The 25,845-nt window shown below is 37.6% G+C and overlaps 1 protein-coding gene across 3 annotated transcripts in view; it reads right to left on the reverse strand.

The window, feature by feature from the left end:
- Positions 1-25,845, reverse strand: part of PLXNA4 (plexin A4) — a 910,139-nt gene that overhangs the window by 115,326 nt on the left and 768,968 nt on the right. For all 3 annotated transcript variants that reach the window (XM_040343305.1, XM_040343306.1, XM_040343307.1), the window contains 5 exons: positions 23,247-23,340; positions 11,664-11,903; positions 8,876-9,022; positions 3,416-3,650; positions 420-562 (listed from right to left, as the gene is read on the reverse strand). In XM_040343305.1, coding sequence (XP_040199239.1) covers positions 420-562; positions 3,416-3,650; positions 8,876-9,022; positions 11,664-11,903; positions 23,247-23,340 — 859 coding nt within the window. The remainder of the gene's footprint in view (positions 1-419; positions 563-3,415; positions 3,651-8,875; positions 9,023-11,663; positions 11,904-23,246; positions 23,341-25,845) is intronic.

A 25,845-nucleotide genomic window follows, 5' to 3' on the forward strand; every position in this document is an offset into this window, starting at 1 on the left:
TTTAGCTTGAATATGTTTAGGCAAACAACTAAAATTGTGCCCGTGTCCAAATATATATGGACCTAACTGTATGTGCATAAACACTACTGTTACTGTGCCCACTGCTGTTTGCATGCATGTTATCTTTCTGCTTACTCTACACTTAATTTGTATAAGTATATTGATTGTCAGCACATTTGTACACAGCATACGTGGTTGGCTCTTAGTGCTGCCCCTCTCTTTCACTGAGTTCATGGGATTAAAATAATCTGATATCAAAGTCATTGTCATTTTGTCTCTTGAATCAGCCTAGAGTTCCGCTTTAAGTTATAATTACTCTACAGGATGTGGGTACATTGTAAAGCATCCACCAGCAAATGAATACTTTCTGGAAATGCTTCATACTGTATATTGATATGGTATCTAAAACACTACAGTACCTCCAAGTCCCTCAGCACTGGGTGGTCTTCAATGCCAGGAAACAACACCCTCATTGTGTATGTACGATAATCCAAGAAAGGAATACCAGCTCCATCTAGGTCACTTGTCAGCTCATGGATATCTGTCTGAAGCTCAGCAAATGCTAAAACACAAGAAAAAAGTTATGACCCTCACAAATACCTAGTAGTTAATAACAGGTACATTTTTATGTGAGCAGCAAACTCCTTGTTGACCTTTGTTTGGTGGATGTTAGTGAGATCTGTACCTATGTGGCAAATGCACTTCACTTGAAATGATAAGGTTATGACAAAGTGCAATGATCTCCTCTAGAGGGCAACAAAGAGATGCAGTATTTCCAAAGCTTAACCAATATACACTTCAGCACAATCCATTTTTAGCCTAGAATGTTTTGCATTGCAATATGACATAAATGTATTTCTTCGAAACATGCACAAGATGCCTATCCTTCATGTTTTAAGCAAAACAAAAAAAAAATCCTTTGACCCTAATGTTACGAAATGTGGGCAAAAATAGCATAAACAAGGCTTAGGAATCCTGGGTTTAACACTTTAACCTTCCCAGTGTTCACAGAGCCACGGAAAGCATCTGTAACACCAGGTTGTCATGACAATATATCATTGCCAGCTCTACTCCTGCTAATAACACAGAAAATGCAATTGAAAACAGGTTGTGGAATAATAATAAAATACTTTAGCTAAAACACTTAAAGGTCATCAATTTGAACCCATTTTGAGAGAAAAAAATGAACTTGTTAAGTATTTAAGTCTTGCATTTTAAGGAAAAGCATTCAACATGTTTCTTATGTGCTGTACCCAATCAGTGACATTTTAAAATGTGTTCAAAATGGAAGAAGTAATCTCTTATAAGGCTTTTAAAGCACTTACATATGGCTAGCATAGCTCGTAAACCTGGTAAAAAAAGATGGGGAGTCAGTAAGTTCAGTAAACAACCAAAATTGAACACTCAAAGTGCAGATAAAATGTTTTGTTTTTTGTAGTAATTTAAAAAGATTTATGATTCAGTAAAAATATATTTTTTATGTGTAATATAGCATTTTAATTAAGATAGAGTAAAAAGAAACAATAAAAAAGGTGACAACTTTGATAACAATGTTACAGAATGATAAACCTTGTCCTGCTACACATCTGTCAAACCACCATATTATTTTTATGTCCAACTGATTTGTTTTCAGAGTTCAAGTTCTGCTACCTACACAACAACTCATATAAAAGATGGAGTGCTCCATTCCCTTGAGAAACAATGGGCCAGATTTAGGTACATTTACGTTGCGCAGCGGCGGCGTAACGTATCCCATTTACGTTACACCGCCGCAGGTTTACAGCGTAAGTGCCTGATTCACGGCGACGTGCGTAATGTCGTTTCAATTGAAATTCGACGCGGGAACGACGGCCATACTTTAACATGGCTGTTCTAAAGATAAGCCATGAAAAAGCAGGCCTAAGTTTGCGACGGGAAAAACCGACTAGCGACGACGTAAGAGATTGCGACGAACGCGCGTATCTTCATGGATCGCCGTAACTAGTCATTTGCATATTCTACGCCGACCGCAATGGAATCGCCACCTAGCGGCCGGCCTAGAATTGCATCCTAAGATCCGACGGTGTAAGTCAATTACACCTGTCGGATCTTAGGGCTATCTATGCGTAACTGATTATATGAATCAGCAGCATAGTTACGACGGGCGGATCACAGAGATACGACGGTGTATCAGGAGATACGCTGTCGTATCTCTTTTGTGAATCTGGCCCAGTGTTCCTGGCTGGCCTACACTACCAGCCTGAATACGGCTGCATTTTCATATTGGTTTTGTTTATTTTTTTGTATTTTTTATCATTTGTATTTATAGAATCAACATATTATGCATGCACATAGACCTTTCCTCATGTCCCTTCCCCTGGTCAGCAAAAGGACTCACAATCAAATATTTCTCTAACATCATATACATCAGCCAATTAACCAATTAAACACTGGCATGATTTTGGGAACAAATCAGAGCACCTAAGGAAGCTCATGCAAAAATTGGGAGGAACACACAAATGCCATGAATATAGGCTCCTTTGTAGGATTAAATACTTTTACTTAATGGTCATTAGGGTCATATTTATTAATTGTCACTTTCAATGCAGAAAAGTTGTATAACACCCACTGAGGCAATACAAAAGAATGAAGTTAAATCCAGGCATGGGGTGTGCTTTTAACTTTTTTTTTAGATACATATGTCTGTAAACTTTTTGCTTTATCCTGGTATTTCCTTAATGAAGTTATACATGCATAAGTTAAACTAAAGGTGGCTGAAAACAGGAAGAAGGATAACAGGTGATTCAAAAATCTCTACTTCCTACTATCTTTGTACCCACTAGTACTTACTAAGGGACATATAATAGCTAGTACAGTAGTTGTTTGTCACATTCAACTGGACTTATTCTGTAATGTCAAAGACATTTCATCACTCATCCAAGTGGCTTCCTCAGTTCTAGCAAGTTTTAGGAACATGCCCCAGCATTTATAATTACTTTGGTAACGCACTCATCTTAGTCAAAGAAGGCAGACTTTGCTTGTCCAAGAACAAGATAGATGGTTTAAAAGTTTCTGAATCAACCTTGTGCTAATTACATAATCCAATCACCATGGTGACATTTATCCAGTAGCTGGTTAGGGAAATCTGCCAAAAAGGTTGTTCTAATGGATCAAATCTTAAAGTGCACCAAAGGTTCCTTGTGTAACATCACTTGTAGCCCCAAAACTGTTTCTGTGTAAAAGACAATATTTCATTTTAAACACAGATGAGGCTGCTAATCCCTTCAGCCTATATCATAGCATTTAGCATCCCATTCGTCAGTGTGACATGTTCAACAAGCTCTTTTTTGAGCTTCCATTGGAATCCTGACTTAATTATAATAATAATAATAATAATAGAATGTACATAGTCATTTTTTTGCTATGTAAAACCCACCTTCTTTACATTCCAAGGCTACCCGTGATTCCAAGTTGTCCATTTGCATTTGCAGCCTTTTCAATGTTAAGTCACTTTCCCTGGATTTACGTTTATATGCTATAAGCACAGCCACAATGAAGATGATTAGCAGTCCTCCTGCTGCAGCAATACTGACAATAGCTGGTACACTAAGTGGGCTATCAGGTGTTATATAAACCATACCAGGGGAGAACTCCATTCCACCAACTCGAGCCTACAAAGAGATGACACATCAGAGACATTAAAACCATACTTTGAGTCTTAAATCACACGTCTACAAATTATTATATACATTGATCTATATTTTAAAAAGAGTAAGTGGTTGAACAAATTGTCAGCAGCCTAAAATAGTATTTACAGTATATGCTGAACATACTGTCAATTTAGCATAATCATGTACATAAGGAAGTGTACTAAGGTCAGGGAAAAGAGACAGACCAGAAATAGTAATGTTACAAATGTATATAATGTAATATAACAGAAAAGCAATTAGAATTTAAATAAAGCTCTTTTACCTGAAGGTCATGTCGGATGTGCAATCAGTTTGCTGTTAACCACTTACCAACAACAGATTGCAAACAGACAACTTAGTTATTCCTACTAAGTCACTCCCTTACTAGCTGGACTGCCGTACTACTACCTCTAGCGAGAGAAATGTTGCTGGGTCAGCGAGGAAGAGATTTCATTGGGGGCAATGGATCCCTTATCTGAGTGGTCCTGCCACTGGCAACACATCAGAAAGGGTTGATGTACCCCTTTTATTATAAACCTAAACCAAGTAGAGAATGCTAGGGCTTATTTACATGCTTGTGGCATGCAAATGGATGTGTGTCAACACAAAGTATGTCACATGTTAACGTGTGTTGTGTTAAGGCAACCCATTGGAATAAATTCCCTGCCAATGCATCAAAACATCCAAAAATGAGACATGCCATACATTTTGTAATGTAATGCACGCCAACATATTATGGTGCATTGCACTGCATTGTGGCAAGCAGAAATCTATATGGGTTGAATATGTAACATTGCAATGCAAAGATAAACATGGGCCCCCGTTATATTGCTCATAGTAGTTAAATTCTTCTCAAAGGTGGCACCACTGAATACAGATTATTTTTATACAATATTTTTACTGCAGTGACTGAGTATCGGATGCTAGTAATAGAGATTGTTTCATTCAGCCTCCTGCAGTCCAGGCAAACAAAACCACAGAAACAGTGTTATGACAAAACTACTCTGTATGTCAGTAGACACTTCTATAATCCTTGGAGCTCAGTAAGATATGTCCCTGATCATTTCCATTTTTCTTTCTGATAGACTGTGTCAGAATAAATGACCAATGAAAGTAGTACTGTATGTATAACTACATGTCTAGAACAGGACTGTAACACCAAAGGTGAGTTTTTAAGAATTTAACAAATATCCATAGTTATCTATCCACATTGGTCTATTTTATGGGGCAAATAGTAATGTGAAAAGCACAGCATTGTTTAAATAACAATCAACAATCTTTTTTTCATTACATAGAATTGGAAACCATTGATTGCTGTTTATTTTTTTGTTGAAACTATAACCTCAATTGGTTCTCATTCATTGCTACAAATAACAACTTTCTATAAATAAAGGGTCATATGCACATTTCTTTTTCATTTTGTGCATCTGGAGCCCATTTTATCTTAGCTGCACTGTTTGTCTTTGAAATTACATATTACTCATACTGTTAGCACTTTTGTAAACTTTGAATCTATACATAAAAAATACACAGCCAATTTGTAGGTGTGGCTTGACGATATAGACTACAGCTGCCTAAATAACTCTCTGAGATAACAAAGGAATACATTAACGATGACCAGAAAAGTTCAGCTGTCCTCTAACACGTTGGGGATTAAATCAGATTTGGCCTTTAGACAATAATAGAAAGTCATTGGGATGGATATAACAGTGTGGCTGTGTATCAGAGACAAGATGCAATAAGTAAGCTGGAATCTGTCTAGCCTTATCAATCTCCCTTTAACCAGCATTTGTAACTGATAACCTTGTCTACTTTGATTTGCAGCCAATACTCTAACACTTCAGTGGTTTTATATCTACGTTTATACCAAACCTGTAACTCACATTGAGTACAATGCTTTATATTAATGATAATTGTTAACACTTTACATTTTATTATCTTGAAACTATACATAATGTATTCTTAATTGGCCTTTTTATGTAACTTTTTTTTACCTAGGGTGAATTGGATTTCCCATTCAACTGGAAAAGGAGGAAAGAAAAACTGTATCAAGTAGGGATACAGTTCAAGCTATACCGACACCTCCTAGCCTACCAATTTTGTGAGATGAAAAGAAATATAAACTCATAATAAATGTTATTGATCCACTTAGCTTAGACTGGCACCAAGGGTGTTTTCTTGGTTTATAAACATTTATGTAAGGCTGAAAAGATTGTGCCTATATATGGAAATTTTTTTTTGCAAGTAATGCCCCATACAGACGGTCATTTTTTGTGATGAAAAAAAAATGACGTTTGAAGTGATGAAAAAAAACAACATTTTTGAAACTTAATTTTCAAAAACGATGTAGCATACACACCATCATTTTGAAAAATGATGAACAAAGTGACGGCACTCTAAAGGGGAAGTTCTATTCGCCTTGAGGCTGCTTTTAGCTGGTTACTTGTTAGTAAAAGATGATTTGTGCTTTTTTGTAGTATTGAGCAGAATATGCCATATTCGATTTCGCGATATATCTCGAATATATATTCGAATATTCGAGATATATTCGCTAAATTCGAATATTCGTGATATTTTATCGAAATTAAATGATTGCGATTTTTCGCTATTGCGATTGCGAAAATAATTGCGATTTTTTGATAACTGCGGTAGGAGCACTCTGATTGGCTCAGAATATTCGTGATATTTTATCGAAATATCGCAACATGCGAATGCGATATTTATTGCGCAATTTCGAGAAATGCTGGAGGAGCGCTCTGATTGGCTCAGAATATTCGTGATATTTTATCGAAATATCGCAACATGCGAATGCGATATTTACTGCGCAATTTCGACAAATGCTGTAGGAGCACTCTGATTGGCTCAGAATATTCGTGATATTTTACAATACAAAATAATTGCGAATATTCGGCAAATGTGGAAGGAGCACTCTGATTGGCTCAGAATATTCTTGATATTTTACAATACAAAATAATTGCGAATATTCGGCAAATGCGGAAGGAGCACTCTGATTGGCTCAGAATATTCTTGATATTTTACAATACAAAATAATTGCGAATATTCGGCAAATGCAGAAGGAGCACTCTGATTGGCTCAGAATATTCTTGATATTTTACAATACAAAATAAAAAGTGTTTTGCATTGGTGGTGATTCTTTACTCTATCCATCTGTCACAGCCGTTTGTCAATCAAACACCTTGAAGATTGAACACGTTCATGCTGCATGCTTTGGACTTTTTTTCACTTCACATATCAAAGACATTTTTATGAAAGATTATTTTTCTATTATTGGGACTATATTTCTTTATATATTTGTTTCACTGTGTATTTCACAAGTTATTTGCGCTTGTTTATTTTATAATTTGCCCACATGTCTTGTCACTAGACATATTTTTTATTCTTGTAGAGCGACTCCATTTTCTGTCTTGTATTAAATTATGTTGTATAACATTTTTGAGTTGCTGCTGTATTCTCCCCTTTTTTTAAGGTATGCGCAATTTTTTCCTTCTTACAAAAAAAAATAATATCAAACATACAAATATTCATAACAGAAACATACACAAAGCCCCCCCCTTTTGCATCAGAGACAATCAGAGTTCGCCTACCACAGTTATCGAAAATTCGCAATCATTTTCGCATTCGCAATAGCGAAAAATCGCAATGTTTTTTTTTTCAATTTGGCAACATAAAAGGATCGCCTCAGCTTAGCTACTCGGCCCAGGGTCTCTAATCATACCAGCAATGCTTTTAGACGTCGATAGGATGTGATCTGTTTTAAAAATCAAATTGAAAAAATGCGAATATTCGGAATTGCGAATATTCACCGCGAAATTCGAAATATAGCGCGATTTCTCGAATATGCTATATTCGAGTCGAATATTCGCAATGCGAATATTCGTGAGCAACACTACTTTTTTGTCTGTTACAGCGTGATGAATGTGCTTACTCCATTATGAATGGTAGTTTTACCTCCTGTCTCATAACTTGCTTCTGGGCATGTGCGGGTTTGAAAACGTCGTTTTGCCCACACACTATCATTTTCATTGACACAAAAAATGACATTTTGAAAAACGACACAAAAAATTCGAGCATGTTCGAATTTTTTTTTTGTCATTTTTCAGAAGACATAAAATGACATTTTGCCCACACACGATCATTTTAATTGACATTTTTAAAAATGTCATTTTATTTCATCACAAAAAATGACCGTCTGTACGCGGCATTAGGCTTCATGTACACAGGACATTATTCAATCTCTCCTGAACGATTTAACTTGACAGCTAGAAACCAGTGTCTAAAAATGTCTGTTTAGCTGCTTATAGCCGCGTTTGCATTTGGAAGCATTTGAAAAAAAAAAATTAAAAAGAAAAACTTCTGTAAACAAAATGCTGCTTAACGCGAGTTATCACGTTTTTGCTGCGTTTAGCAGCATTTGACGCTTGAAATGCCTCTAAACACAGCTTCTGAACGCATTTTTTTGGATTCCAGAAAAATACTCTGAACTCAACTGCCTAGAAACAAATATAAACGACCCTGTGTACATGTGCTTAATGTATTAGTGTATATACACATACAGTATATATAATATATGCAATGTATGGATAAAACTACAAAAACATTGACCCAAAACCATTATAATGTCTATATAAAGTTAAGCTTTAACACAAAACAAAAAAATGTGATTAGACTGTGTACACAGAGGAGAGTGATATAAGATGTATGGTGGTGAACTGTGAGGCTCCCAATAATTTATCTTAAACGATTACCTAAAAGGTACAACAAATAAATAATAACCTGAAATGTTAAATTAAAAAAAAAACATAGGGAGCAATGCAGACCATTTTTGAGGGGAAAAGTAGAGTGTAAGTGTCAAAGGGTCTAATGCTGTAGATTCTATTCCTGCTTTCAAAGAAAATACCTACAGTTCTATTTTGGGGGAAATCAAGGTTGTTTTAAAAAAAAACTATACCAAAACTACCACTTTGTAATGTGTGAAAGAAGTTCTAAAGGGGTATACAATTATTTGTACACAAGGGCCCATTTTTTAAGGGAAAGTTAAATAAAAACATGCAAAAAATAAATAAGGATGTTGTGGCCTTTAGGGCTATAGAGTTTTCTTAGCAATAGGAAGAGTATAACAGTAACACCAAATTCTGTGGTAATGGTGGTATGATATCACACAAAGAAACTCTGCCTACAGTACTTACCAGTACTTTGTGGCGCCCGGTTAGATTTGGGGATTCACACAGTAACTGAACATCAGAAACGGTAACTGTGCATTGCTTTTCACCAATGTACATAGAATACTTGAGCTTCATATTACCTCCTGCTACTGGTGGAATCAAGTTCTTCCCCTATAATAACAAACAGGTATCATTGCATCTTATAACTTGTTAAATTCACGATGGAGATAAATGACAATTTATGATCAAAAATCATACATAGGTGTCAATTATTTTCTCTTTACACACAATTTAAATTTTCATTCAGATCAGCAGAAAAGTAAATATGGCTCATCAGAACGTGAACCTTTGAAACTGACATGCTAATTCAAGCTAATGACTGCAAAACAATGTGCCCAATCAACATATTTAGATAGAAATTCTCCTAAAGGAAGTCTGCCATGACACACCTGTGTGATCACACGTTTACTTAAGCAGGCATTCCTTGGGGTAGATTTGCTAAAACTGCACTTTCATTGAACCTAGGTTTGCTTTAAATCAACAGTCACATGCAAAGAAACTTCTTATTTTTCAAAACTTCCCTTCACATGACTGGGAGTTCACAATGAGTTACAAACTAAACTGTGGTAGTGCGTCAGGTAATGGGTTTATCTTTACTGTCCAGAACCAGTAGACAACACATGAATGATAGTATGGCTGCTACCATAATGCCGTGTACACATGAACGGACATTCTGACAACAAAACCGTGGATTTTTTTCTGATGGAATGTCCACTCAAACTTGTCTTGCATACACATGGTCACACAAATGTTGTCAGAAATTCCGAACATCAAGAACACGGTCACGTACAACACGAGCCAAGAAAAATTAAGTTCAATGATTCTGAGCATGCGTCAAATTGATTACATTTACGACAAGAACTTTTGTTGTCAGAAAAATTGAGAACCAGCTCTCAAACATTTGTTGTCGAAAATTCTAATAGCAAATGTCCGATGGAGCATACACTCAGAATATTCGTCCAAATCTCACATCGAACATTTGTTGTCGGAAATTCCCACCATGTGTACGCGGCGTTAGAGTCCCATTTATCGAAGTAGGCATGTAGCTGTTTTTGTATATGTAGGAAGTTTCCTTTGTACCTGTTGTCTGTATAATCAGATATAATCAGATATAAACGCAGTGCCGAATCGCAGAAAGTGCTCTGGTAGTTAAAGTGAAACTTCTGCCAATGCTTTTGTTTCAACCCTTGTCAGATTTATATTGCTATCTTTATATAGCCCTGGTTGCCACTAGTAAATAAAAACGTAAAGTGTTTCTAAAGTCCAAATATTTTTTACCTTAATACATTTCCCAATCCCCCCTCCTGCAAACACTTACTGTACATGACACCTCTCAGTGCTGTCCCCACTGCCAGCCCCACTCTCCTCTCCCCCTGGATAGGCTCCCGCTGCTGTCAGTCAAATCCTGTGAGGAAGAAGCCTTGGCCGAACTGTGCTGTGTGTGTCTATGCATGCACACAGCCCAGCTTGGAAGTGCACCTGAATGGGTGCCCCCATGGAAGAGACGTGAAGCACTGTGTGCAAGCAGGGGACCACCAAAGAAGAGGTAACGGATCACTCTGTGCCCTATTACTGCACAGAGAATGTAAGTATATCATGTTTTTATATTTTAATTAAAAATGTTTTACTTTAACCTCCCTGGCGGTATGATTCTTTCCGAAAAAACATGCTGAAAGCGGTACCATTATTTGCAAGGAAATTTGGCGTTTTATATTGTAGATCTGTAATTTTTAGAAATAACTCACTTAAATCTGACCAAACAAGATTCTAATAGGCATCCCGGGTATGACATTTTTTTAAAAACAAAATTATAAATTATAATATAATAAATAATTATAAATAATTATAACAAATAATAATATAATTATAATAAAAATTATTCAATCATGTAATCAAATTAAAATCACTGAAATTTGCTCAGTTGCAGAATTGTTGCTGTCATTATTTTTTTTTTTTTATGACGAATTTCCCCACAAATCGCTATCGCACAATTCTGCAAGTGATTATAATTTATTATCGCTGTTTTTTAGCTGATCTAAAACTATTTTTGACATAAAGGGACACTTTTGGTTGCTATGGACAATCTACAGTTTGCAGGGAGAAAAAAAGGTTTTTATTATATAAAATGACACGCATGACACAGGACAGACCACTAGGGACAGGGGGGGTGTGTTTTTTTTACATACAGTACTGTAATCTATAAGATTACAGTATACTGTATGTAATGTGTTTGTTTACGTTTTTGAATTTGGCGCCGTTCTCCGTCCCCGTGCGTCGTAACGTCGCAGGGAACGGAGATCGGCGTCACACGGAGGCACTATGTGAATCGAGCGAGGTCCCGCTCGCTCACACAGCGCGGTGGCATCGCTGGATCCAGGGACAAGGTAAGTAAAAAGTGCCTGTGGATCTAGCGAGGCAAGCCCGAGACTGACTCGGGGTTACCGATCGTAGCAGGAAAATCTAACCCCGAGTCAGTCTCGGGAACACCGCCAGGAAGGTTAAAATCACTTTTAAAAGAATGTTGGACCCATTTGTATCCCTAAAACTAATTCGGACGTTTTGGCTGGAGTTTCACTCCAAATATTACTGAACTTATTGTATAGTTACATTAGGAAGGCTACAGTATAAAAATAAAAGGAAATTTAACATAGCAATAATTGCAACTCATCCAGTCATAAAAGACAGCAACAATTCACAATGTGACTTTTATATGTAATTAATATAAAAACAAGACTTGCCCTATTCCATTTACCTTTAATATTATAGGACTTCCAGGTTTCAGCTCCAAGATGCCAGAAGGATTGAATGACTCAAACACTGGATCTGGATAATATGTAAAATTGGTCTTGTTGAGGACCAGCAGGGACTGAACATTGTCTAGGATGAATCCAAATTCCTCAGGCCGTTCAGTAGTTTCACCCAGGTTGTTGGAATTAATGGCCACAGCTGGAGCTTGGCATGTCATTTCGGTAGAGTTCAATACTGTACAATTCTTTAAAAAGAAAAGGAAAATCATGGCAGTCACTTTATAGCAGCCGTAAAATCATTTGTACAACTGTTCAGATGCCTTCAGCATTAATACAGTTAAAATAAGCTTTGTATGTGCTGCAGAAAATATTATGTCACACGTATAATTATAATTTCAGAGTATTAGAAATCCGGGTAGCTTATTGCCTTTCTAGTACGCTTGGAACAAATACTGGAGTGTAATTAACCTTTTCTTCTTTGCAGTAGTGATGAGGATAATTAATTTTGCATGGAAATATTGAAGCTGGAAAAGGCTATAATATAAATCAAAGGCATTATATGTCCTTACAGCATGACTCAAAGTCTGAAATGCTTCTAACATGAAGATCTTGTTGCATTAACACGTTCGATAGAGCACTGGAAAAGTCTGTACTATCATGTTACTATGGTGAACAGTAGCTGCATAGAGAAGATCTGTTTGTGTGAAATGAAACTTTGCAATGGGAAACTATTACTTTTGCAATAATTTCTGTGTGGTTTTCCACGTTCCTCAGCAATATCAAGCATAGATGATAATTGAAGCTGCCAAGAGTACTATTTCCTGTTTTATTTTATTTTTTTGCTGAAACTCTAGAGACCCCATTTTTCATAATGTTGGTCTCTTGAAAGTCTTAGATGGTGCTAGATTCTGTTATTTCACAGCACAAGTTTCTGTGACCAATTAAAAATAATGTATTCACCTTTTTCTATAAAAAGGAACAATCTTTTCTCTGCACATCTATTTAAAAAATACATAAATGGGGAAAAAAATGATATAGATCCTGGTGACCATTATAAGAGAGCTACTGCAAAATTACATGATATTGGGTTCATTGCTAACCTTTTTAACTGTGAGTTACAGCACTGCCTGATATTTGCAATTGAAAAAGAAGCTCATTCTAAAGCCTCGTACACACGGGCCAGAATCTCGTCAGGAAAAAAACATAGTTTTTCCTGACGAGATTCTTGGCAAGAATCTCTTGTTGCCCGAGTGTACAGACTCTCCGTTTTAAAAGAACCGCGGTTCTCGTGAAAGGCAAGAACACAGTGAAGTCATCGCGTACAACGAGCATGCGCTCGTCACATTCAATGCTGTCGCCGCCATTTTGCTGCACCCTACCTATGCCTAGGAAGCTACCGCGCATGCGGCAAAGTCATTTCGAGCATGCACGGGTTTCCACGGCGACCAGGTAAGTATACACATTCTTCGGTTTCTCGGCAGGAAAACTGCTGAGAATCTCACGATTCTGGGCAGTTTTCTTGTTGAGAATCCTGAAACCCTACACACGCTCTGTATACTCGGAAAGAGAGCTCTGCCAGCAATTTTCTTGCTGGTTCTTGCCGAGTAAACCGAGCGTGTGTACGAGGCTTTAGAGTATGTCTTTAGAGCAGTGGCGGCTGGTGCTCACTATTTCGGGGGGGGGGGGGGGTGGCGCAAACTAACACGAACATTCATTCATTTGCTATTGTCACACAAGTGGGTGTGCTCAGGGCACAGTGGCCTCTGGCATTAATTACATGCTTCAAAAAAAAAAACATTGGAATCCATGTGTCCAGCGCCCCGCATGTAGATTAGGGGGCCGGATGCATGGATGGGGGGGGGGGGCTCTGCTTTAGAGGCATATTTAATCAGCAGTAAATCTTCAAATCTGCATTTTGAAACACATGCACCAGGAAGATATATCCTCAGTGAATGTTTGGTGAATATCAGGTTTACTGCTTTATGAACATATCCACTGGGATTCATTTACTAAAGGCAAAAAGGCTGCAAAATGCCACTTTGCAAAGATTACCTATTCACATGCAAGTAAAAAAAAAAATGTTTTGCTTGTCCATATTTGGGTTGATGGAAGTCAGCAGAGGTTCACTTCATTCACTAAGCCAAGGGGCAGATTTACCTTGCAAAGTGCAAATTCCCTTGCAAAGTTAAAAGTCTGTTAGTAAATCAACCTCTATGTCAAGGGCTTTACTAGGGAAAGGAATTATACAATGTGTAATGGCAAGTTTATCCAATAAATACAAAATCAAGATGTTTGTAAAGACTCACCACTTTACTTGTTACAGGTAAACACATTTTGTAAAACTGAAAAATTTGTGTTAAGATCTCTGCAATGTAAAATTTTAGTGTCAGGAATGCGAAGTTTCCCTCATGGCTAAATACTTAGCTTTATAAGTTAAACAAATTCTAGCCTAACGTTACTCTGAGGCCGCAATCAAGTGCTAGGAAAAGGTTAACTGTTAAAGCAAACCTGTGGTCAGGGTTTGAACATTTGAATACTAACATATTCTAACAAGGAGGAAATTATCTGGAAAAAATTCCTTGCACTATGGCACTGTGGTGCAATTAATTCTCAAAGTAACAAAGCCATATTGCTTCCCAATATTGTCATCATAAGGGTAGCTGACTAACAGAGATACTAGCAGGGTTGCCAACCGTCAGTAAATTTACTGACAGTTTGTAAAAATCTGTGATTTTTTTTAACATCTACCAGTAAATATTGGGGGCTGATAATTTCATGCTCTGTTGACTTTTTAAGTGTAAATCAAGTAAATTACTTTGTTATAGGTATTGTTGGTGTTTCGATATCATATTTATACTGTTCAGATATTCACTGTTAGTTTAGTAGTTTTTAGTAAAAAAATGTGTTCCACCAGTAAATTTTCCATGTTTCGAAAGTAAAACAATGCTGTGGAAGGTGGGCAACCCTGGATACTAGAAGCACTCCCAGTAGAAGCGCCAGAGAGGGACACGTTAGATAAATAAAGTATGTATTCAGTTTGCATATTATGACTGAATTTCACATTGTACCAGGAGTTCTCCTTTAAGAGGGTAAACGTTTTACTAGAGTGTGCAAGTTCAATGAAAAATTATTTTTGCAGTGATATACTGTGAGAAATGATAAACATAGAAATAGGTTCTATTTTAAAGTTGCAGACCAGCATTCAAATGAAATGTCTCGCTTAGGTTTAACAGTTTCCCTTTACCTTTTTCCCAAGTGATCTGTCAATCTTATTCAGAAATAAAAAAAGTCAGTCACAATGCAATAGCTTGGGGAATAGTCAGATGTCAAAGGCTAGACATGAGATGTCAAGTAATGTGGTGTTCGTGCCATTTGGGGGATCATTCTGAGGTTCACAAATATCATATACACAATAGTAGAGGGAGAAGTAGCAAATATATCTCACTATGTCTTCTTGCTTTGTTCTGGGATAATAAATTCAATCATAGGCTTCTATTTATAGAGCAGATGCTACATGTAACCTGAATGTAATAGGGTTATCATTCCTGGATCACTAAGGTATTACAAGGAGCAATGTCCCCCCTCTTGTAGCCTGAAACTGCATTACAATGCACATACACTTTCCAGGCAGGCCATACAGCTGTAAATCCACAGTAAAGTCCATTATGTTTGTATAATATATAGTGTCAAGTACATTTCATTATACATTGCACAGATTACTTCTAGAATTGGTATCTGATGTATCTAAATATGAATGTCTAGGTAGACATAAAGTCATGCATGCAATCAGAATATATGTCTTAAGGGCATAATATGAATTTTCTTCCAGTTGTAAATGTATGAAATGTTTTCCCTACATTAATCTATTATTCCCGTGTTTGTAGTTCACAAAGAGATTGGAAAGCGCTGTGCACTTTATTGTTATATACACTGTAGAACGTACAGTTCTATGGCCGATGAAGAGTTTGCAGCTGTAAATTTAAGTGGGTATTAGGACAAGAATCATGTGCACATTAAATCAGTATTCATAGAAAATGTCTGCTCAAATCCTTCTCTTAAATCTGTAATGACCTGTATATAAACATTCACAAACCACATCAAGGATGGGTGATGGCTGACCATGATGCTGAAATCAATCCAAGACATATCACCCTGACCATAAATCGTTTGGTTCAATGTCATTAGAGTGATAAGTGAGATGTGACATACAAAGCATTGCAATGGCATGTATTACTGTGTCTGTAATTCTGTGCGCTGGGCTGTGTGAAAAATGTGACATCTCTGCCCAGGCTAAAACTAATATAGTAAAAAGCTAAAGCTGGCCAGGCAGATACTGGCCGTATTTTGATCAATGTATGGGCACTGTGGTTGAAGAGAAGTTGATCTACCGATCGGCTTTATTCCAACCACTCTTTTGGAAACTTTCTGCTTGATCAGCACTGCAGCTATAGCCTGCAGCGCTGATCAGTGTATTCTGATGGCGAAGAAGTCTGCCTACTATCAGAATACAAAGACACAGCAGGGAGGATCCCCCATCCACACTGAGTGAATGGATGGGGAAATTAGTTCAGTTTAACTCGCTGATTAAATGGTAAAAACGGACTAACCTATGACCAGCTTAAGTCACCATTCCCATACAGATATTACAGATATATTTACTTATTACTTTTAACTTAGTTTTAGCTATTCATTATTCAAGAGCCTGGGGCCGCGTACACACGGTCGGACAAAACAGATGAGAATGAACCGAGGTTCAGTTTCATCGGTCCAAACCGACCGTGTGTATAGCCCATCGGTCTGTTGTCCTTCGGTCCAAAATTTTAAAACATGCTTTAAAATCAAACCGGCCCGCTGCCCGATCGGTCCAAACCGATGGTTAGTACAGAAAGCATCGGTTCAAAACCTGCGCATGCTCAGAATCAAGTCGACGCATGCTTGGAAGCATTGAACTTCGTTGTATTCAGCACGTTGTGTGTTTGACGTCACCGCGTTCTGACCCGATCGGTTTTTGGAACGATGGTGTGTACGCACATCAGACTATCAGGCCACTTCAGCGGTGAACCGATGGAAATGGCCCGTCGGACCATTCTCATCGGTTTGGAACGACCGTGTGTACGTGGCCTAATGCCGCGTACAGACGGTCGTTTTTTGTGATGAAAAAAAACGACGTTTTAAAAAACGTTATTTAAAATGATCGTGTGTGGGCAAAACGTCGTTTTATGTCTTCAAAAAAACGACCAAAAAAAAATTCGAACATGCTCGAATTTTTCGTGTCGTTTTTCAAAACGTCGTTTTTGTTTCACAGAAATTGACCGTGTGTAGCAAAAAACGACGTATAAAACGACGTTTTTAAACCCGCGCATGCCCAGAAGTTAGTTATGAAGCGAGCTTCAATGGAAAAAAGTGGTGAAACGTAACCTCGCTTTGCTAGAGCATTGTGAAAAAACGATGGTCTGTATGCTACGTCGTTTTTGAAAATTAAGTTTCAAAAACTTCGTTTTTTACATCACATAAAACGTCGCTTTTTTTTCATCGCAAAAAACGACCGTCTGTACGCGGCATTAGGCTTGAATGCCCAGTGCATATGGATTTGTTTTCAGCCATATACATTAAGCCAACATGATTAGTACTTTAAAAAGGGAACAATAATACTTTCGTAATGCATATTTATTATCTAGAGAAAATGATTGTAGTACTTTAGGCATACATACAAACATAGTATAGACTATATGTTTAGCAGAAGATAATAAAGATATATGGTTTATGTAGACATTTCCATTAGAAACTGGACACCTAGAAAAGGTTGATTATTTAGGCAGGCCATAATTGATGTGATTTTCTTTCCTGCAGTCCCTCAATCCCTTCCATGGAGCTATTGTGTTCTCCTGGTGGGGGAAGGGGGGGGTCATCGAGAACACAGTGATTATTGCTAGTGGCTATAGATACTGGCAATAATCACATGTAGAAATCGATAATCTAAATGTACTCACGTCAATTGATGAATCGACTTGGGTACAATCAGCCTGCCCATATATGGTTTGAATCATCGAACCATCTATAGCCGGCTTAAGTGAGGCTATAGAGTGGAAATTAAAAATACCTTCATGCACATGAGAAGACATCCAAGTCCATTAAACTGGAGCTGGAATGGAAGGTGTAGTAGGATGCACCGACTTGTGAATGTGCTTTGATATGATATGATATGCTCTATCAGCAAGTAGGCCAGATGCCTGCATTGGTCAGACTTGCTCACCTTACTGGACAATGGACAAATCTGTTGCAAGGTAGGTTGCCAGGAACAAAATTGAGAAAGGGTTAGGTATCCCAATCTGTGCAACTCACATGGTTGATGATTAAAAGAGGCATATCTAAGTATGCAGGCCTCCGTCCACATAGACCATCCCTCGCACCGTCGGCTCTCACTGCTGTCAGTCTGCAATGGTGACCGGGAAGACTACCCTGCAGTAGAACGATTTGAAAGCAAGGCCTGAAGTGCTCGTAGAAGGGATAATGTTAATGGTGGTGTGGAGGATGGTCTATGTGGGCAGCTTTACCCCAGATGCCTGCATACTTAGATGTGTGACTTGCTAAATGTTGTACCTTCATTAAATGTAACCATATTGCTACACTTAGAGGCGCCGTTGTTCTGTTTTATACTCAGTTGTGACATGACGCTTCTTGTATATCAAGACATTATTTGTATATCACGCCAAAATGTATAAAAAAAATCTCAAACCAAGTTACTCTCAAACCAAGGTTTATAAAAGATAAACTGTATTACAGCTCCATAAAATACACACAGATTAAAACTAATCTGAACAAAATTTCCCAGCAATATATTTGTGCATAAAATGTTAATCAGATAAAAGTGGCCCTCCTGGAACTGGTTTCTACTGTACAACCATAATGTTTCTGATTTACAGTTAGTCCAGAGACTGCGAAATCCAATGCGTTAAAATTTTATTTCATCTAGCTTCTTCAGGAATAATGAACCACTTGCACCCCCTCAAATAACATCTTATTTTTGTATAAAACCAAATGTCCTTTCATGGCATAGAGGCTGATCATCCAGAGGGATACGATTGGGGCACACAGAGACCACTCAGGTTCACACAGGAAGATTTTCATTTCTTCCTGGCCCAAGTCCCATTTGCACAGGACACTTTGATCTGATTAACATTTTATGCACAAATATGCTACTGTGAGATTTTGTTACTATTGGTTTTCATCAATGTGTATTTTATAGAGATGTAAAAGTTTATCTCTTATATATTGAAACTTGGGTTCTCCCTAAAGTCCCATTAGAGGAAAAATTACTATAGTTATTTGTGTAACATGTAAGATTTTCTAATATTCTGCAATGGCCACCTCAAGCTGACACAACAAGGTATGTTTTATACGTTAATATGTGCTTTGGATATAATGTTTTACCTTAAAGCACCTACTGTATATACATTTTTTTGTACTTTTTGAATTGGTGTAGCCTACAGTGTATATTACAAATACATTTATGAAAATGTTTTGGTAACACACTTCTATTAGTGCATAGTTCATCTACAGCTGACAATGTAGCCTGTCTGTAAAAAATGTAAGCTTCCAAAAATTCTTCTTCTAGTGTGTCCCCACTTCACTGAGAGCCGTTTTTATAAGACCATTCAATAACATGCAGACCATGGGCTAGATTCAGCAATCATTTACGGCGGCGTATCTCCAGATACGCCGCAGTAATTTCAAATCTGCGTTGGCGTATCGTTACGCCGATTCTCCAACGCAGATACGTCCAAAAAATAGGCTTCCTCCTCCGACGTAACTTGAATGCGGCGGCGTATAATTGTGTGCATTCTCACGCTGGCCGCTAGGGGCGCTCCATTGTTTTCAGCGTAGAGTATGCAAATTACCTAGTTACGTAGATTCACAAACGTACGTGCGCCCGGCGGTAGTTTTTTACGTCGTTTGCGTAAGGCGTTTTCGGCGTAACGTTGCTCCTGCTATTAGGTGGCGCAGCCAATGTTAAGTATGGACGTCGATCCCGCTTCGAAATTTGAATTTTTTTACGTTGTTTGCGTAAGTCATTCGCGAATAGGGCTGGACGTAATTTACGTTCACGTCGAAACCAATATGTCGTTGCGGCGTACTTGGGAGCAATGCACACGGACGGCGCATGCGCCATTCGTAAAACACGTCAATCACGTCAGGTCATCATACATTAGCATAAAACACACCCCCTTCAACATTTGAATTATGCGGGGTTACGCCGGCCCCATTTACGCTACGCCGCCGCAACTTACGGAGCAAGTGCTTTGTGAATACTGCACTTGCTCCTGTAAGTTGCGGCGGCTTAGTGTAAATACGATACGCTGCGCCGCCGTACGAATAGGCGCAGCTACGTGAATCTAGCCCCATGTATTCATGTGAAAAATTCTATATGTGCTCTTCACTATGACTAGATTCTTTCTTGGGAAAATGAAAAATACTCAAAGAATTGAAATGAATGAGTTGTGACCATAGGAGCAAAGGGCAGACAGAGGCTTTATCCAATATAGTATATCAGCCCTTATATCATAATTCTCCTATTGATTTTCTGTTGGTATGAAAATAATAAGAACTAACTGAAGCAGGCAGCTGGTTCCAAGTCCATCTCAACAGAGATGCCACATATTGTACTCTGTTTCAATAGAGATATAACACTGTGTACAGAGACATCTTTCACACTGACCTACATTGATATATTGATATTAATACCTAAATTAAAACAGATAGTGTTGTGCCTTGTTTACTGCTTGATTATTTTGCTATAAGAAACAGTTTTAATAAATTGCATGTGTTCATTATTCTAATGGTATTGTTTTACTAAACCACAATGAGCTCAATGCCATGTATGCTTTCTCTGTTTTTTAAATGTTATATTATATAATTAGATGCTTTAAAGTGGATGTAATCCCACTCTCATCCTTTCTAAACTACTGCCATAGTGCTGATCTATAAGGGTATACATGCCTCCTTCATGTATCCTTATCTGTCAAATGTCTCCCTACTGTCTGTTATAAGAACTGAAAAACTGCAGATTCTATGGGTGGGTCTGTTGTCTGTTGTCTGTCCACCTCTACATTCCCCTTGTCAACAAGCATTTTTTCCTATGTATTCCTTACACTAAACTCTGCTACGATCACTAACATCCAGTCAAAATACAGAAAAGTAACCACATGACTGCAGAAAAGGAGTGGGGTGGAAAACAAAAAATAATGCCTGTCTCAGGCTAGTGCATGAGATATGTAAATAACCTGTCATTTACAGCAAGGGGGAAGAACAGACAAAAGTTTTCTCCTGTTTGTCCTTTTATCTCACTGAAAAAAGAAAAGAGGATTGCTCAGAGCTGGATTAACTCTTTGTGGCAGACTGGGCACAGATGATAGGAAATATTATACTCTACATTGTGACAGCAAAAAAAAAAAATCGGGTTTACATCCACTTTAATATCTAAAAGTGATACTAAAGTCTCAATTTTTTTCTCATTAAAAATAACAAACATGTTATACTTAGCTGCTCTGTAAAATGGTTTTGCACAGAGCAGTCCGGATCCCACCCTTCTCAGATCCCTCTTCGCTGCTTCTGGCTCTTGCTTCCTGTTGAGTTCCCACACAGCAAGCAGCTTACTATAGGGGCACCCGAGCCGAGCTGCAGCTCCCAGTGTCCATTCAGACACAGAGCTGTGGCCCTTCCCCCTTTCTCTCCTCATTGGCTCACTGACTTAGATTTACTGCAGTGGACGCCAATGGCGACATGCTGCTGTCTTAGCCAATGAGGAGGGGAGTACCGGACAGCCAAGTCTCTTGTGCAACATCGCTGGATCGAGATGGGGATCAGGTAGGTATTAGGGGGGCTGAGGGGGGCTGCTGAACACAGAAGACTTTTTATTCTAGTGCATAGAATGCATTAGGATAAAAAAACAAACAAAAAACTTCTGCCTTTATAAACACTCTAAATTACTTTTAAGATAAATGTTACTTTAAAAGTACACAACATAAGTAGAATGTATTCCTTGTATCTATTATTTAGATACAGGAGAGACAGCTCTGCCCATACAAGCTTACAATCTAAAGAGATACAGGAAAGAATGAAAGTAAGGCAACGAGTATGCTACATATGACAGTGAGTGCCTTGTCAGATGGTGGAAGAGAAATTAGGCCTGGATTAGCTATGGTTATTTCCTAAATGGTAAATCTGGGGTATTACTCCTGAATTCAGACTGTAATTTTATTTGATAAGAACCCTATAAATATTCAACTATTAGGTTGACTTTACTATGCATTAAAAAGAAAAAGAAAGAAAGAGCGCAAATGTTCAGTCGAATTACATAATCAGGAACATAGAGAGGGGGTATTACTCCTGAAATTTTGGACATAAATCTTGACATCTGCCATGAACTTAAAATCTGAAGTCTCAGGATTAAACCACCCATCCAAGGGTGGCAATGATTTAATATCAAGATATACCCATGTCATTTACTTACTCATAGGCCACTACCAGCATGATATGAAGCTTAAACTGATAAATATACAGCCATACATACAAATCACTCCCTTTTCTCAAAGAAAAATGTTTCTCTAAACAGCAGCAGTTTTGTCTTATAGGTTATTTCTTTTTTTTTGTATTCACTGAAAAGACTGATCGCTAGCCATTACAAGGAAAAAAAAGCTGAAAGAAAGGACAAGCATTACTTTTATAAATTAAATGTTCTTTATAAAATGTTCCAGCATCTGACATTTCTAAAATTTCAGCAATCAAAAGGACAAAGGGCATCCAAACTATGAACACATGAATTCACATACATACTGGGGCCAAGTGTATACAGTAGCTGTAGAGCCCTTTTTGTAAGTGATGGTAGGATATCGTATTTTTAGTGCTAGCTATATTTACCTTATAGTGGGAAACACTTGACATCATTTTATTCTCTGTACATAAAACACTTGTGCTAGCGATGTAGAAAACATTTTTGAAATGTTGGCAATTCACTTATTTCTAAAAATGTTTTAAAGTGATATTCTGTATGGTAACATATATATATACATATATATATATATATACATATATATATATATATACATATATATATATATATATATATATATATATATATATATATATATATATATATATATATATATATATATATATATATATATATATATAGTTCTAACTCCACATACCTTAATAGGGAAAGGATTTAGCATTAGGTAGATTTGGATTTAAGTACACATTATCAGTGATTTTCTTTGGGCACAAAGGACTGGTAGGGAGTGAATTTGGTCCCTTTTTGATGACTGTGGCATTAACAGTGAGCATCTGCTCCTTATCACCAAACTACCTTACGACCTATGTCCCTAGCTACTTAAAAAGTAAATACACATGTGCTGTTTTCATGTCAGGGTAATCAATGGCAATGCATTTTCCATTTCATGGTGGTACTTTGAAGATAATGCTCACTTATTAAATACAGCCAGTCCTACTCTACATAGCTCCTATAAATGACAGAAAATGGTACCAGATGATCAGGTAAAATGACAAATTTTACAATGACAAGTACTTACATTAATGTGCTCTTTTCCATTAAGCTTGGCTCTTATTCGAGGGTTTCTAATAATATCTAGGTTCGTTCCCCACACTGATATTGGAGTATTCCCACTGTAAAAGAAGAATTGAGAAGAATCTTTAGTGTAATAATATCAACCAATGTTCATTTTAAAGCTCATCTCCAGGCACCACCTGTCATTAACCCTAAACCTCCCTCTACCCAATATGTGCCATCACTCTGTGTTTCTTAGTCGTCTTCCTTGTCCCTGGAGGTTGATCTTTATTCTTCATAGCCCCTGTGACATCACACAGGAGCTGAAAAAATCCTGCAGCCTGGGGGAAAGAATCTTTGGGGCACCCTATGTCATTTCCTACAGATGTAGGCTGTTCGCATTTCTAATGAGCCCTGTTCCTTCGAACTGCGTACGTAGGTGGGCTCTGGGATATGCGGGCATTGCTGTAGGTGTGTATGTAGGTGGTGACAGGGGGATAAATAACTCCCCTGTCCTTGTGGGGATACACACACACTGCCAACATAGCTCAAATTCCGCGTTAGCATGCAATGCATGGCATTTAATAGAAAAGCAGAGTCTTACAAGTCCATCATACATTTAGAAAAATAAAAATTTCTCAGATAACAGGGACTCAATGCATCTATACACAAGCTTCAGGTCTTCTTGATATTAATAGACTGGCAGCAGGAGTTTCATCTATTAAACTATGTTATTTCCTTAGCAGGGTATATCGTGTATAGAGGGGACTGCAAAGGAATCTTTCATTCTCTTATTTAGAAACTGTAAGTGGCAAGAAGACATGACTAGGATACAAAAGCTGTTCTTTTCCTAATACTATATTTTTTGGTGATATAATGCAGTGAGCATATTGGTTTTATTCTGTGAATGTACAAAACAAAACCATGTACATGTAACCAATATCCAGGAAGATAAACCATTTGAAATCCAACTGGGTAATTTAACAATCAGAATAATATAAGGGCACAGTGTACTGGGTTTCACCCTATTAGCAAATTGGTCTATGCAAGGAACAGGACAGGGGGCCTATTTTAACTGTTACATTGGTACAGTTCTCTGTGCTAACCAATATTATAAGTGTTTTCTTCTACTTGTTCATTATTTAATTCTATCTTAATAGAATGCAAAACATATCCCACTAAATTCAATATTCACTAAGCCAAAACAACTATGTTGGCAAATTTGTAAAAAAAAAAAAAAATCAGTTTTATAAATGCAAAACATGTTTAGAAATACCTATTTAAATGTACAGAAAGTACTTGCTTTGAAGACTTAATTTTGCGCAACAAAATGTGATTTTTCTCACATGTTAGATCAATCAAGTGTGTTTCAGCTGCTTAATTACATTTAGTAAGAAATAGGTAAACTAGCCAAGAGCCCAGGGCTGTTTACTTGAGAGCATATAAATCATATTTAGTATTTAATTGTACTATTTTTGCTTGCACATGTTTTCTTGTGAGTATGAAACAAAGGGTATAACTTGTTGGATGTTCACACTAGCATGTCAGTTTTGGAAAAACTGGGTTGTAATAATGGAGATCCTAAAATAAATATTTAATGACCCTTGAACCCTAATGTCTAAACCATATCAATAATGTACAGAGGCAGCTTGTATGCATACAAGGAGTCATCATAAATTACTACAGGTATATCTTTGCTATTGTGACTATTTAGTGTCACTGCTTAGGCCTCATGCACACTGGGAATTTAGTCCCAGTGCATGAGACTTCGTTGATTAGGTGCTTGTGGTAAGTAGAGGCACACCACCCAACCCCGCTGCTGGCAACCTGTAAAAGTCTCTGAGAAGCTGAAAGCTGTCATGGATGGATGAGGTTAGACGGTGCACTGAGGGGTGCTTAAATTTAGGGCAGGAATGAATGCTTAGAAAGCTAGCAGTCTGCGTTCTGGGTACTTATTTCTGGGTGCATGCTACCCTAAATGTAAGTACTGCTCCATGAACTGTCCAGTGACAGCAGCTGTCAGCCTCGTATAGACTTTTATAGGCTGCTGGCAGTGGTGATGTACCTTCCACCTACACCGAAATGCCTGAGCCTCATACACCTGGGCTAAATGTACAATGTGCATGAGGTCTAAATGTTTTTGAGTTCTTTTCCATGCAAGAATAGTTTATTCACATAAACATAATAAAACATTTCTATTAGACTGACATATCTCCCAACACTATTTGTTTTTTAAATAACTCTACATATCAAACTGCCATAATGATTGTGGGCATGTGAAGCTCAATCAATATCTCTTCCCAGTTTGCTTTGGAGAGGTGCATACTGGGTAACCAGCATGCACCTCTCGATCTCGTGCATGCGCGATTCACCGGAAGCCATAGCACCGATTGTTTCTAAAGTTGGCAACATAAATAAACACATTTCGGCACTGTGATCCGCCCTAAATTGCGTCATTTCCTGTCAGGAAATAATGTGATTTTTGATCACAGAACTGCCCACAGACTCATGGTAAATTATGATACATAATTTCCCAGGAGCACAGGTGAAGAAGGAAGTGACGAGGTGCGCCGTGGACCAGGAAGTGGCAGATTAGGATGACTACATAGCAACAGGGAGATTCT

The sequence above is a fragment of the Rana temporaria genome, chromosome 3 (assembly GCF_905171775.1).
Source record: "Rana temporaria chromosome 3, aRanTem1.1, whole genome shotgun sequence".
NCBI classification, from domain to species: domain Eukaryota; kingdom Metazoa; phylum Chordata; class Amphibia; order Anura; family Ranidae; genus Rana; species Rana temporaria.